The 16055-nt window shown below is 41.2% G+C and overlaps 1 protein-coding gene across 1 annotated transcript in view; it reads left to right on the top strand.

Annotated features, from left to right (window-relative positions):
- The window catches only part of LOC128572926 (zinc finger protein 726-like), a 204214-nt gene extending 188839 nt beyond the window's left edge, over nucleotides 1–15375 (top strand). The window contains exon 4 of the mRNA XM_053573086.1: nucleotides 13428–15375. Coding sequence (XP_053429061.1) covers nucleotides 13428–15073 — 1646 coding nt within the window. The 3' untranslated portion in view covers nucleotides 15074–15375. The remainder of the gene's footprint in view (nucleotides 1–13427) is intronic.
- Nucleotides 15376–16055: the final 680 nt, after the last annotated feature.

Genomic DNA, 16055 nt, shown 5'->3' on the forward strand with positions numbered 1-16055 from the left:
GTCTTTATGGAGGATAAGTCTGAGAATATCCCAGAGAGCTGGTTTAGTTTATGGCAAATTTCTTCAACATGTGAATGTCATTGAAATATTTAATTTCTCTGTCATAAATGAAACTCAGTTTAGCTGGGTACAGGATCCTGGGTTGAAAGTTATTTTGTTTTAGGAGATTAAAAGTCGATGACCATCCTCTTCTAGCTTGAAACGTTTCAGCAGAGAGATCTGCAGTTATTCTAATATTCTTGCCCTTGTAGGTGATGGTTTTCTTTCATCTGGCTGCTTTCAGAATTTTCTCCTTCATACTAACTTTAGTGAAATTGATTGTGACGTGTCTGGGGGATGTCTTATTTGGGTTGAGTTGTGCTGGAGTTCTTAAACTGTCTGCTATCTGAATTTCAGAATCTCTTGGCATATCTGGAAAGTTCTCCTTCATAATCTCATGGAGAAGAGACTCTGTGCCTTGTGAAGCCACTTCGTCACTTTCGGGGGTCCCTATAAGATGAATATTGGTTTTCTTCAAATTATCCCAGAGCTGTCTGAGAGAGTGATCTGTTTTTGCCCTCCATTTCTCTTACTCTTTGAGAGGTTGGGAGCATTCAAAAGCTTTGTCTTCAATGTCAGAAATTCTTTCTTCTACTTGCTCCCTTCTGTTACTGAGGGATTCTGCTATGTTTCTGAGATCTTTGAGGGCTGCAACTTCTTGTCTTAATGTGTTAAAATCTTTGGTCATTTGGCCTTTGAATTCGTTGAATTTTTGAGATATCTTTTGGGTTATTGCTTAGAATTCTAATTTGATCTTATTTGCATCCAGATTCTGAATTCCATTTCTGACATCTCAGCTATTTGTTTGTGCATGGGATCTTCTGCTGTGTCTGCCCCATTGATCCCTGGGGAAGATGATCTACTCTGATTATTCATATTGCCAGAGTTTTCCTGTTGATTTCTCCTCATGATTGTTTTTCACCACTGCCTCTGGCCATCCTGAGTGGTGGAGGTGTCTCTCCAAGGTTAGACCCAAGCGGCATCACCCTATTGTTGCTGGATCTTTGTAGGGAGTATTTCCTCTGGGGCTGACCCATCCAGGGACTTCTGGTTGTGGAAGCAGCTCCAGAGTGTGAAACACCTGGATGCAGCCATAGGGCGGGAGGTGGTGCTCATGGTTCTGGGAGTGCCTGGTGCCCAGGGACTTTGGCACAGAGAGCCCCAGGCTCCACTAGTCTCTGGCCACGGGAAGGGCTCTGCACAGAGGCAGGGAGGGCTCTGGAGGGCACACAGCTACCAGAGTCCCTGGCCAGACAAGCAGGCCAGTGTGGAGGTAGGGAGGGTACAGAAGGGAGGATGCATGGTTGCGCAGCTCCTGCAGTTCCTGGTCAGGGCATGCTGAGGCCTGGTGGGCACGGGTCACGTGTCAGGGGTCACAGCACAGTTCTTATGGAGGTCCAGGTGCCGCCAAGCCCAGGAGTTTGAGTTTGCTATGAGTTGTGGCCCCACGGCACTCTAACCAGGGCAACAGTGCTAGGCTCCAGTGTGCCAAAACGGGTCTTACTCTGCCCCTGAGGTTTAAGGCTGTAAGGTAGCTCAGGCCCCGCCTTTAGGCTGCTCAGTTGCTAGGTTACTAGCTCCCCCCATCCTTGTTCTCTGACCCTGAGGGCAGAGCTTGCCAGGGCAGTTCTCTCTCAATGGCTTCCTGCGGCCCACAGCCAGACACCATTAGCTCCGTCCAGTTCAGCGGCTCAGTCTGGGGCCTTAGACTATGCCCAGACTTCTCCACACTCCTGCTCAAGCTCTCCCCAAAGGCAGTTCAACTGAGTACCAAGTCCAAAAACACTGAAACACTTCACAGGTAAGGCCTTTCCCGTTTGTGGTCTCACTGCTGCTTGTACTTATGGCTGCTGGCGGGATTAGGTCTATCGGACACACGCAACCACTTGCCAGTTTTCCACTGTTTTCATCCTTCTCTTGGGGTCCAGAAGTCCCTTGCTGACTCCCTGTATCCTCAAAGGGGTGATTATATGCATATCCCACCAACCAGAGATGCCTGGAGTCTTATCTTCCCAGACTCATCGTGCCCTGTTGCAGGGAGGCTTTTACTCATCCGCCATCTCAGATTCTCTCCTCGTGTGTATTTTTTTGTATACCTCTGAAATTTTTTTTAATATTCTTTAGGCTCGGTGTGGTGGCTCACACCTCTAATCCTAGCTCTCTGGGACCCAAGGTGGGACTATTGCTTGAGCTTAGGAGTGACCAACCTAAACAAGATTGACACCCCACCTCTAATAAAGAGAGAAAAAAAAATCCAGGCATTGTAGTGGTTGCCTGTTGTCCCACCTACTGGGGGCTGGTGGTGGTGATGAGGCTGGAGAATGGCTTGAATTCGGGAGTTTGAGGTTGCTATCAGTTAGGCTGATTTTATGACACTGTAGCCTGAACAACAGAATGAGACTTTGTCTGAATAAAAGTTTTCTTTCTTTTCTTTTTTTTGTGAGACAGAGTCTCAAGCTGTCTCCCTGGATAGAGTGCATGGCATCACAGCTCACAGCAGCATCACACCTTTTGGCTTAAGTGATTTTCTTGCCTCAGCCTCTCGAGTAGCTGGGACTACACGCACCCCAGACAATGTCTGTCTATTTTGTTTGTTGCAGTTGTCATTGTTGTTGTTGCTTGCCGGGGCCATGTTTGAACCTGCTGAAACTACCCACTGAGGTATGGGCGCTGCCAAAATTTTTTTTCTTTAGAATCATATACAAAATATGTGAGTGAGGTAGTGATGTTAGTATTTGTTTCAGAAGTCCCAGGAACACCACAAATAGATTTTGTATGTTTTATGCTTTCTATTCTTTTATGCTATGAAGATTTCAAATAAGTTTCTGAAGAAATTATAGTCATTTTAGGAGAACACTAAGAATCTACCCAAATGTAAGAAAGTGTTCCTTTTTTTTTTTTGAGACAGAGCCTCAAGCTGTCCTCCTGGGTAGAGTGCCATGGCATAATAGCTCACCTCAAACTCCTGGGCTTAAGTGATTCTCTTGCCTCAGCCTCCCTAGTAGCAGAGACCACAGGTGCCCCCCACAAAACCCAGCTATTTTTTGGTTGCAGTTATCATTGTTGTTTGGCAGGCCCGGTTTGGATTCGAACCCTCCAGCTCTGGTGTATGTGGCTGGTGACTTAGCCGCTTGAGCCACAGGCGCCAAGCCAAGTCTAATGTTGTTTAGCCTCAAAATTCTGTTTTTATATGGACTGTGAAAAATAATTTAATTTCTTTTTCTTTTTCTTTTTTCAGTTTTGTTTGCCTGGGGCTGGGTTTGAACTCTCCACCTCCAGCGTATGGGACTGGCACCCTACTCCTTTGAGCCACATGCGCCGCCCCAGTAATTTAATTTCTATGTGCAGTAATTTGCCAACTATTTTTTTGGAGACAGGGTCTCAAGCTGTCACCCTGGTTATAGTGCAGTGGCGTCATAGCTCACAGCAGGCTCCACCTCAGGCTCAAGTGATGCTCTTGTCTCAATTTTTCTATTTTTAGTAGAGACAGGATTTTGCTTTTGCTCAGGCTGGTCTCAAACTTGTGAGTTCAAGCAATCTACCCACCTTGGCCTCCCACTGTTCCAGGATTATAGGCTTGATGCACAGCTCCTGGTCTTTGCCAACCTTAATATTTTTAAAGGTATCTACTCCCTACAATTTATTTTTGGGATTTTCTTTTTGAGACAACATAATGTGTCATGGCATTATAGGTCACAAACTTAAACACTTCAGGTCAAGGAATCCCCTTGGCTCAGGCTCCTGAGTATTTGGGAACAGCCCTCCACCACATTTGGCTAGTTTTGCAATCTTTAGTAGAGTTGGTGTCTTCCTCTTGCTCAGGGTAGTCCTGAGCTCTTGAGCCCAAGCATTCTATTTGCCTTGGCCTCCCTGAGGGTTAGAATTAGAAGTATGATCCCCCACACCCAACAGCTACATTTATGTTTTTTTTCCTTCCTTCCTTCCTTCTTTCCTTCCTTCCTTCCTTCCTTCCTTCCTTCCTTCCTTCCTTCCTTCCTTCCTTCCTTCCTTCCTTCCTTCCTTCCTTTCTTCTTTCTTTCTTTCATCTCAAGCTGTCAGCCTGGGTAGAGTGCTGTAGAATCATAGCTCACAGTAACCTCCAACTGCTAGGCTTAAACAATTTTCTTGCCTCAGCCTCCCAAGTAGCTGAGACTACAGGCACCCACCACAACTTCTGGCTATTTTTTGGTTGTAGTTGTCATTGTTGTTTTGCTGGCCCAGGTTGGATTCGAACCTGCCAGGTCTGGTGTATGTAGCTGGGGTCTTAGCCACTTGATCTACAGGCACCGAGCTTACATTTCTTAATAATATTATGTCATTCAGTAGTTTAGAGTATTCCTGAGGATAAATTAGTGTCTCTGTTGTTGCGATATAATTCATATTGTATAACTGTCTCTAGCTTAGGTTATGCTTATTCATACACATGCACAGAGACATGCAGGGAGCAGAATCTCTGCAAGTTGACCACTCAAGGGACTGTAACAAACTTGCCAACATACAGAGGTGATGAGCATGAGGAACCAGGCCTGCCGTACCAATACACACATGTGGTGCATGTCTGCTCTATGAAAATCAGGTCAAGTTGAGGAGATGGTTAATGTAGGGAGATGGCTCTCTATGGAGGTTCTAATGTGCATGGATGTATACATATATACTATTTGTGTGTGTGTATATATATGCGTATATGTATACACACACAAATATTGTGTATATATACAGACACAAATACATATGCACACAAAATAGTCCATACATATATATGCACACACAAGTAGTATGTATACACACACATACATACACGCACATACATATGCACACACACAAATAGTACACATATATATACACACGCACAAATAACAGAAACACACACACACAAAGTGTCAAGGTTTGCAGGCCTGTCTCCATGGTCATGAGTGAACATTTCCCTCCAGGTCTCTGGATGGGTAGCACCACTCTCACATCATGGCTGGGAGAAGTTGGAGAGGCCCACATTGTCACTTCAGAATTCTTAATGGGACAGTGGTGAGCAGTCAGTAACCCAGACCAGGGATCCTCTAGTTTGCTAAGTGAATGAGGATCAGCCTTCTCTGAGTGACCCTCCTTAAGGGCATTAGAAGGATGTTACAACCTCCTCCCTGAATTCTAAAGCTCTCGTAACATCACTTATTGTGAGATGGCGACTCACTGTATTGCCTAGGCTGGTGTCAAACTGCTGGAGTGAAGTGATCCTCTCACCTCAGCCTGTAAGGAGGTGAGATGACAGGTGTGAGTCCATGTGCTGGGCTGTCACTGAAGCAGTTTATAGATGGCTCCCTTGGGAGGAATACATGAAGACGGGACTTGTATTCTACTGTCTTGCTTGTTTTACTGTCTCTATGTTTTCACATTCCATTTTATTCTGTGTTCAATTTTCTGTAGTTTTAGATTTAAATATTCAGAATTATGTGTTAGAATTTCAACTTCTGTAGCAAGTAATTTAGAAAATGCATAGGAATTCCAGATTTATTTAAAGGCTCACTTGGCTTGGCACCTGTACCACAATGGATACAGTGCCAGCCACATGCACCGAGATTGGTGGGTTGTAGCCTGGCCTGGGCCAGCTAAACAATAGTAACAACTGCAACAGGAAAATGGCTGGGTATCCTGGCAGTGCCTTGGACACAGCTACGTGGGAGGCTGAGGCAAGAGAATCACTTGGTCCCAGGAGTTTGAGGTTGCTTGAGCTGTGATGTCATGGCACTCTACTGAGGGCAACATAGAGTAACCCTTTCTCAAAAAGAGTAAATAAATTTAAAAAATAATAATAATAAGGATCGGAGCCAATAGTTCAAGTGGCTAAGGCGCCAGCCATATATACCAAACCTGGCAGGTTCGAAACCAGCCCAGGCCTGCCAAACAAGAATGACAACTACAACCAAAAAAGGAAAAAAAAAGAAAAGTAAGCTGGGCATTGTAGCGAGTGCCTGTAGTCCCAGGTACTTGGGAGGCTGAGGCAAAAGAATCATTTGAGCCCAGGATTTGGATTTTGCTGTGAGCTGTGATGCCACAGCACTCTACCCAGGGTGACAGCTTCAGGCTCTGTCTCAAAAAATAAATAAATAAAATAATAATAATAATTAAAAAATTTCTTGAAAATTTATTTCAAGGAAAGTTTATTTTTCAAAATAAGCTTGAAATTTCTAGTTTACTCAGGGCAAACAGAAATCAGGATTGTTGTCACTTTCCTCAACCTATATCTAAATGATACATTAATTTTGCCCAAATGCTTATTTTAGATAGTATGATTTATCATATTTTACAAAGTTAATATTTTTATTTTATGTATAAATGTTTTTTGATTGTTTATACAGGGTAAGTTAAACCTTTTCAGTTTTTGTAAAAATAAGAATATTAATAACATAATAAAAATTATCTTTACTGTTTTCAAGTGTTTATTAACATTTTCTGATAAGTATCTCATACTAATAAATCACATATTTTCTATGAAATTTTATTGAAAGATGGTTCATAAAATATTCAGTATACCTGCTGTCATCCAACAAAATGTTAACTTATATTAACAAAAAATACCTGGGCTCAGTGCCTGTAGTTCAATGGTTACGGTGCCCGGGGGTGGCGGGTTCTAACTGGACCTGGGTCTGCTAAACAATAATGATAACTACAATGACAACAACAAAAATAATAGCCCAGCCTTGTGGCAGGTGCCTGTTGTCTCAGCCACTTGAAAAGCTGAGGCAAAAAAATTGCTTAAGCCCATGAATTTGAGGTTGCTGTGAGTTGTGATATGGCATTGTACCAAGGGTTACAAATGTGAAACTTTGCTTAAAAAAAAAAGAAAAGAAAAAATACTTGCTTTCATTAATTCCACAGTCATAATGGAACATTGTAGTTATCTAGAAAAGAGACCTTTTGTGTGAGATGGAGAGGAACTCTGTTGCCAGCGGTAGAATGCTATGAATCCATCATCCCAGCTTAGAACAACTTCCAACACATGGGTTCAAGGAATCCTGCTTCAGGGGTGGCTCCTGTGGCTCAAAGGGGTAGGGCGCCAGTCCCATATGCCAGAGGTGGCAGGTTCAAATCCAACCCCGGCCAAACACTGCAAAAAAAAAAAAAAAAAAAAGGAATCCTGCTTCAGCTTTGCAACTCCTGGCTATACTACCGTTCTTTTATTAGAGATGGGGTCTCACTGTTGCTTAGCCTGGTCTTAAACTCCTGTGGTCCAGCTATCCTCCCGCCTCATCCTCCTTACATGCTAGGATTGGATGTGTGAGTGACTGCACCTGGCCACGTCTTGGCTTTTATGAATAATGCTGTGATGACTGTGAGTGAGGACGTGTATCTTCCCCGATCTATAGTGCGTAGTTAGGATATATACCCAGACGAGAGATTGCTGGATGAAATCATAACATTTATTTATTTATTCATTTATTTATTTATTTTTGAGACTGAGTCTCACTATATTCCCCTTGATAGAGTGCTGTGGAGTCACAGCTCACAGCAACCTCCAACTCTTGGGCTTAAGTAATTCTTTTGCCTCAGCCTCCAGAGTAGCCGGGACTGCAGGCCCCTGCCACAATGCCAGGCTATTTTTTTGTTGTAATTGTCATTGTTGTTTGGCAGGCCCTGGCCGGTTTGAACCTACCAGTCCTGGTGCATGTGGCCAGTGCCCCAGTCACTGAGCTAAAGGCGCAGAGCCAAATAATAACTTTAAATTTTAGTTTTCTGAGAATCCTTCAAGTATTTTAATAGAATCTGCAACATTTTTCTTCATCAACTTTGCTAAAAGTTTCTAATTTCTATGTATCATTGACATGTTTTTTAGAGTTCACTGTGAGTATGATGTAACGTTTCATTGTGATTTTGCTTCACATTTCCCTAAGAATTAGGACTTTATGCATCCTTTGAAATGCTCATTGGCCATTTATAGTTCTTTGAAAAGTGTTAGTGAGCTCCTGCCATTTACCTGGTTCTGCCCCCTAGAATGTTAGGATTGCCGACATGAGCCACCGCTCCAGGCCTTTTCTTAATTTTTTTTTTTTTTTTTTTACTTTAGAGACAGAGTCTCACTTTATCGCCCTCGGTAGAGTGCTGTGGTGTCACAGCTTACAGCAACCTCCAACTCCTGGGCTAAGGCGATTTCTCTTGCCTCAGCCTCTGGAGTAGCTGAGAATACAGGCACCCACCAGAACACCTGGCTGTATTTGTTGCATTTGGCTGGGGCCAGGTTTAAACCCACCACCCTCAGTATATGGGGCCTGTGCCCTGCTCACTCAGCCATGGGTGCCACCCGTCTTTTTAAATTTTTAATGTACTTCACCTCACTCAATTTTGTTTCTACTTTTTAACATACACATGGTATACCAACATCTGCCAGACATACATGGATAAGGAAAATGGAAAATTGTAGCAAAATGTACCATTCTTTACAAATATTCCTTACAATATTTTTCATCATATTTTTCTGTGCAAAAATAGAGATTCAAAATCTAAAATATAATGTCACTTTGTCACACTTTTTTCATTATAATTTTGCATGACATTATTGAACTCTGTATACTTTAAGACATTGATAACAAAAGTTTAAATATAAATCAACCACATGTTTAGTGGGAATTTAATTTTATTTCTGTTCGTTTGCCTACATGTTTCTTATATTTTATTTAGGAATAGTACATTTTCTCTTGGTTGCTGGCCAATTGTTATTTTATCCTATAGGTGAATATATATGAAAACTTTTTGTGGGTGGGGGGAACAGAGTCTCACTTTGTCACCCTCAATAGAGTGGCATGGTATTATAGGTCACAGCATCCTCAAACACTTGGGTTCAAATGATTCCTTTCCCTGAGCCTCCCCTCTCACTGGGGCTACAGGTTGCCCATCTATTTTTTTTCGAAGATGGGTTTTGCTGTGGCTTAGACTGGTCTTGAACTCCTGAGCTCAGGCAGTGTACCTGCCTCGCTCTCCCAGAGGTGCTAGAATTGTAGCCATGAACCACTGCCCCCAGCCTACTAAAACTGTCTTCAGTTTAACTCATATTTACTGGCGAATAGATATTATGTTTGTGTGGATTATTTGTGTAATTTAAAGATAATTTTTGAAAGGACATTTCATTTAACATAATCTTTATTAGAGATATTAGAAGATTTATCTTTATTAGAAATGTTAGAAGATTTCCTGATTTTTAGAAGCTGAGTAATACTCTGTCATTTTTTTTTTTTTTTTTTTTGTAGAGACAGAGTCTCACTGTACTGCCCTCGGGTAGAGTGCTGTGGCATCACACGGCTCACAGCAACCTCTAACTCTTGGGCTTACACAATTCTCTTGCCTCAGCTTCCCGAACAGCTGGGACTACAGGCGCCCGCCACAACGCCCAGCTATTCTGTCATTTTTATATCCTAAATTATATTTCACCATTTGTTTCTTGAGGCTGATGTGGATTTCATTCACCAAATGGATTATGTGAATAATGCTGCAATAAATATGTGTGCAAATGGCTCTTTTTTAGAACATATATGTGATGGTTGTATATCTGTCCTACATTCTTTTCAGTATGAATTTTATATATTCAAAATAACAACAGTAAGTTATAGTTTTCTAACAAATAAGCCCTTCTATTATTATTTCATACTCTTTACTTTTTGTGACCATTTTGACTTAAAGCATATTTTACGAAATAAGACATGTTTTGCCTCAATATATATTGTCTCTGTCTGGGCACTCCTGCCATATGTCTATAATGCTATCAGTCTGTGAGGCTGAGACAAGAGGATGTCTTGAACTCAGGAGTTGGAGACCAGCCAGAACAAGAGCAACACCCATGTCTACTAAAAATAGAAGCAAAATTACCTAAATATCATTGCAGGCACCTGTAGTGCCAGCAAGTCAGAAGGCTGTTTCAGGAGGATTGCTTGAACCTAAAAGTTTCAGGTTGCTGTGAGCTAGGTTGATGCCGTGGCACTCAAGCCTCGGCCATAGAGTGAGACTCTGTTTTAACAGGTGTGTGTATATACATACAGACACACACGTGCACATATCTCCTTATGATAATCTCCCTTGCTCTCATTTGATTTATATTTGAATTAAATATCATTCATCTTCTTTTCTTTTTTTTTTTTGAGACAGAGTCTGAAGCTGTCACTCTGGGGAGAGTGCCGTGGCATCATACCTCACAGCAATTTCCAAATTTGGGCTCAAGGGATCCTCCTGCCTCAGTTTTTCTATTTTTAGTAGAGACAGGGTCTTAATTTTGCTCAGGCCGATTGGGAACTCAGGGTCTCAAGCAATTCACCCACCTCAGCCTGTAAGAGTGCTAGGATTAACATACATGAGCCACCCCACCCAGTGGTGTACGTAGTTTTTGAAAGAGAAGAAATTATTATGAATTAGTAATTATATATAGTATTTATATATATAGTAATTATATATAGTATTTATGTAACTTTTCAAAGAGAAGGGCTTACTGTTGACAATTTTTTTAAAAATCTGTACTGGATTTTGTTGTTTTTGTCAATAATTACATCTTGTTATATTGTAAATATAGACCTATTACCAGAGGTTTACTGCAGACTTTCTCTTTTTTTTTTTTTGTCTATGTTGCCCTGTGTAGTGTACTCTGATGTCATAGCTCACAGCAACCTCAAACTCTTGGGCTCAAGCAATCCTCTTGCCTCAAATTTTCTATTTTTAATACTGATGGTGTTTTGCTCTTGCTCCGGCTGGTCTGAAACATGTGACCTCAAGCAATCCACCCGCCTCAGCCTTCCTGAGTGCTAGGATTACAGACGTGAGCCACCTCACCCTGCCAGCATGTTTATACCTTGATAAATATTTATTTTGTCTTCATTTAGAAGAACAGTTTTGGTGAATATTGTATATGTGCTTTCAAGTTTTTCTTTTTCAGCTCTTTGACTCTATCACCAACTCTTTTTTGATGTGGAAGGTTCGTGTTGATTAATCCACTAGTAATCTGACAATAGCATCCTTAGCGATAACACATCTATTTTCTCTTGCTGCTTTCAAGATTCCCTTCTTGTGTGTGACTTTCTTTTTTTTTAAAGACAGAGTCTCACTTTATTGCCCTTGGGAGAGTGCTGTGGCATCACAGGTCATAGCACCCTCCAACTCCTGGGCTTATGTGATTCTCTTGCCTCAGCTCCCGACTAGCTGGGACTAGAGGCACCCGCCACAACTCCCGGATATTTTTTTGTTGCTGTTCGTCCAGGGACGGGTTTAAACCTGCCACCCTTGGTACATGGGGTCGGCTCCCTACTCACTGAACCACAGGCCCTGCCCTTCATCTGTCTTTTTGTGGGACTTCTTGTTTCTCGTAGCCGAAGTATGGTGTGCTTTCTTTATACTTTATACCTTTTTTACTTACATTTGAGACTGCTCAGTCATTTTCATTGTCTTTGGTGCCTTCATTTTTCTGATTTTACTTAGTTAACTGTATCATTCCTATTTGATGCGTTTAGCATAATTGAAATCAAGTTTTCGGGTAATTTAGACATCTCTATTTTTTATGGTTAATTCCATTTTTTTTCTTTTTTTGATTCTTTAGGTTATATTCCCCTAACATTTTGTGTATGTTATAAGCTTTCATGGATTTTTGAGGATTAGAAAAGCCACCTTTCACAAACTTTGTGATATGGCTGTATCCTGTACAGATGGGCAGTGTTGCCTGTGGAATTGCATGGTTATTTTTAGTGGAAGCATTTTTCCACATGTCCTCCTAAGAGTTTCTTATCACTTGCTAGACCTTAATTTGTCTGTTACATTGGAGTCTCTCTGCTGGTATAATAATATTTTGCCTTTGAATTCAGCATACCCAGTCAGTCTTACACACTAGCACCATTCCTTTAAGCACTCTCACTGATGGGAGACAGCAACCTTTCTTTGGAAACACCCTCAAAAGCAAGAAGAATTAACACACCGTTACTCTTTTCCTTTTGACGGCAAAGCTGGGATTTAGAAGATTACTTCCATTTTCACCATTCTCTATTAAGATGGCATAAATTCTGTGGTGGGGGTAAATATGAGAAACTTTTCTTATTGTTCTCCTTGGCTTTTTCATTATTATTATTGACAATTTTTCTTTTTTTTATTTTTATTTTTTTTAATCTTTTTTTTTTTTTTTTTTTTTGTGGTTTTTGGCCAGGGCTGTGTTTGAACCCGCTACCTCCGGCATATGGGACCGGCGCCCTACTCCTTGAGCCACAGGCACAATTTTTCCTTTTATTTTAGAAATATATTTGTGTATACGCCCATACATACTGTATGAATGTATGTGTGTATGTATGTATCTATTTATTTACTCATTTATTTCAGCCTAAGTAATCGTTACTCTGGGAAGACTGCTGTATTGTCATAGTTCACAGCATCCTCAATCTTCTGGGCACAAGAGATCTTTTTTTTTTTGTAGAGAGAGTATCACTTTATCACCCTCTCTAGAGTGCCTTGGCATCACACAACTCACAAGAACCTCCAGTTCCTGGGCTTAGGTGATTCTCTTGCCCCAGCCTCCCAAGTAGTTGGAACTACAGGCACCCACCACAATGCCGGGCTTTTTTTGTTGCAGTTAGGCTGGGGCTGGGTTTAAACCCACCACCCTCAATATATGGGGCCAGCGCCCTACTCACTAAGCCACAGGTGCTGCTCTCACAAGAGATCTTCTTGCCTCACCCTCATGAGTTGCTGAGAGTAGATGCATATGCCACCATGCAGGACTAATTTTTCTATTTGTGGTAGAGTTGGGGGAATCTCACTATTTTGTTTTCTTTTTTTTGAGACAGAGTCTTAAGCTGTCTCTCTGGGTAGAGTGCCTAAGCATCACAGGTTACAGCAACCTGCAAGTCTTGGGCTTAAGCAATTCTCTTGCCACAGCCAGGAGTAGCTGAGATTACATTTACCCACCCCAACGCCTGGCTATTATTTGGTTGTCATTGTTGTTTGGCAGGCTGGGGCTGTATTCGAACCTTACATCTCCAGTGTATGTGCCTTAGTCGCTTAAGCTATAGGTGCCGATCCAGATGGTGTCTCACTTTTGCTCAGGTTGATCTCAAACACCTGTGCTCAAGTGAGCCATTTCCCTCAGTGCCCCTGAGTTCTAGGATTAAATACATGATCCAATGCCCTGCCTCTACATTATCTCTACAACTTCTGCTTACCTGTTGTGCTGCATATTCTTACCTGGTTTTCAGAATTACCCAAAATGCAGTATATACATGCAACATTTATTTATCTTTAAGATAATTGGTGCCTCTCTACTGTATTATGGCATGTTCCTAATGTTCTTAACATGATTTTCCTGATAAAATATGTAATGCATATTTACTGGATTCTGATAAAAAGCGAGTGGCTAAAATTGTTATTGTACAAATTTCTTTCAGCTCTATCTAATCATTCTGCCCAAGACCATTTGCAAGAGCTGGGCACAAATATATTATTTCCGGAGATGATGCTGAGCAGAAATCAAAGTTGTGGCCCTGAGAATTTAAACTTTGCAAAAGACTGGGAAGGTGTGTATGAGTGTGAGCAGCAGAAAGTATGTCACAGTGGAGTTGACAAATGTGTAACAGCTACCCATGGCAAGCTCTTCCAATGTAGTAAATGTTTGAATGTCTTCAGACAGCTGTCAAATCTAAATAGACATAAGAAGATATGTACCTTAGAGAAAACTTTTAAATGTAAAAAGTATGGGAAATCCTCTAAGCTCTGCTCACACATCACAGAACATAAGGTAACAAATACTGGAGAAAAACAATACAAATGCAAAGAAGGTAGTCAAGTCTTCCAATCTCGCTCAAGACTCCATACTGGAGAGAAATTCAACAAGTATGAAAATGATGGCAAATGTCTTAGCCATCAATCAAAGTACTTTAACCATAAGATTTTGAATACTGGAGAAAAACCCTACATATATAAGGAATGTGACAAACTTACCAAGAAATACTCACACATTTATGGCAATAAAAGAATTCATTCCGGAGAGAAATGCTACAAATGTCAAGACTGTGGCAAAGCCTTTAAACTTTACTCAAGCCTTTCTGTACATAAAGTACTTCATTCTGGAGGGAAACCATACAAATGTGAAGAATGTAGCAAAGTCTTTATGAGGCACTCACTCCTCTCTAGACATCAAAGAATTCATTCTGGAGAGAACCTTTACAAATATCAAGAGTGCAGCAAAGTCTTTAACCAGTACTCAAGTCTTTCTGTACATCAAAGAACACACTGTGGAGAGAAACCCTACAAATGTCAAGAATGTGGCAAAACCTTTAACTGGTACTCATGCCTTTCTGTACATCAAAGAATTCACTCTGGGGAGAAACCCTACAAATGTCAAGAGTGTGGCAAAGCCTTTAATGACAGTTCATCTCTTACTAAACATAAAAGAATTCACTCTGGAGAGAAGCCCTACAAATGTCAAGAGTGTGGCAAAGCCTTTAATGACAGTTCATCTCTTACTAAACATAAAAGAATTCACTCTGGAGAGAAGCCCTACAAATGTCAAGAATGTGGAAAAGCCTTTAACCAGCACTCACAACTTTCTCTACATCAAAGAATTCACTCTGGAGAGAAACCCTACAAATGTCAAGAATGTGCCAAAGCCTTTAACCAGTACTCAAGCCTTTCTGAACACCAAAGAATTCATTCTGGAGAGAAACCCTACAAATGTCAAGAATGTGGCAAAGCCTTTAACCGGCACACAAACCTTTCTGTACATCAAAGAATTCACTCTGGAGAGAAACCCTACAAATGTCAAGAATGTGGCAAAGCCTTTACTGGGCACTCACGCCTTTCTGAACATGAAAGAATTCACTCTGGAGAGAAACCCTACAAATGCCAAGAATGTGGCAAAGCCTTTACCCGGCACTCGGGCCTTTCTATACATCAAAGAATTCACTCTGGAGAGAAACCCTATAAATGTCAAGAATGTGGCAAAGCTTTTAATAGTACTTCATCCCTTACTAGACATAAAAGAATTCACTCTAGAGCAGTGGTTCTCAACCTTCCTAATGCTGTGGTCCTTTAATACCATTCCAGTGGGTCTCAACCCACAGTTTGAGAACCTCTGCTCTAGAGAGAAACCCTATGAATGTGAAGAATGTGGCAAAGCCTTGTTCCAGTGGGCACGGTTTTCTATACACAACAGAATTCACATTGAAGAAAAACTCTACAAATGTGAAGAGATTGACACCTGTTTAAATAATCCTTAAACCATTGTATAAATAAAAAAATTATAACACAGAAATTCCCTACAAATGAGAAGTGTCAAATCCTATAACCAGTACTCATTTCAGTACATAACAATATTCATAGACAAATACTACATATGTTAAGACTGTGACAATATCTGGGGGCACCTGTGGCTCAGTGAGTAGGGCACTGGCCCCATATACAGAGGGTGACAGGTTGAAACCTGGCCCGAGCCAAATGACAAACAAAAAAAAACCGGGCATTGTCGCAGGTTCTTTTAGTCCCAGCTACTCGGGAGGCTGAGGCAAGAGAATCACCTAAGGCCAGGAGTTGGAGGTTGCTGTGAGCTGTGATGCCACGGCACTCTTCCAAAGGCAATAAAATGAGACTATGTCTCTAGAAAAAAAGAGTGTGACAGTATCTTTAAATATATCTCACACTTTTCCAATCCTAATTCAAATAGAAGAAATCCTCCACAAATGTCAGTCATGTCTCAGAGCCTTGAAGTTGTGTTTATCCTGTTAGGTAGGGCTAAGGAGAGACAGGGGCAGATGATACTGGGAGATCCTTTGTGCATAAATTAAGATGAACAAATTGACCAGCAGGGACTTCCAAGAAACAAAAGCTGACATTTCACGAAGGCTTCCCAAAACTGAACTGATGTTTGTTCTACAAAAATGAGTCTCAGAGGTATATAAGCCACAAGCCCAAGGCCACAAAAAAAGGGGTGTTTGTTGTGGGCATACAAGTAAGATGACAGTAGGATCAAGTGACCTTTTTTCATTAACATAGTACAATTTACACCAGTTCTATAATAC

The sequence above is a fragment of the Nycticebus coucang genome, chromosome 20 (assembly GCF_027406575.1).
Source record: "Nycticebus coucang isolate mNycCou1 chromosome 20, mNycCou1.pri, whole genome shotgun sequence".
Classification (NCBI taxonomy): domain Eukaryota; kingdom Metazoa; phylum Chordata; class Mammalia; order Primates; family Lorisidae; genus Nycticebus; species Nycticebus coucang.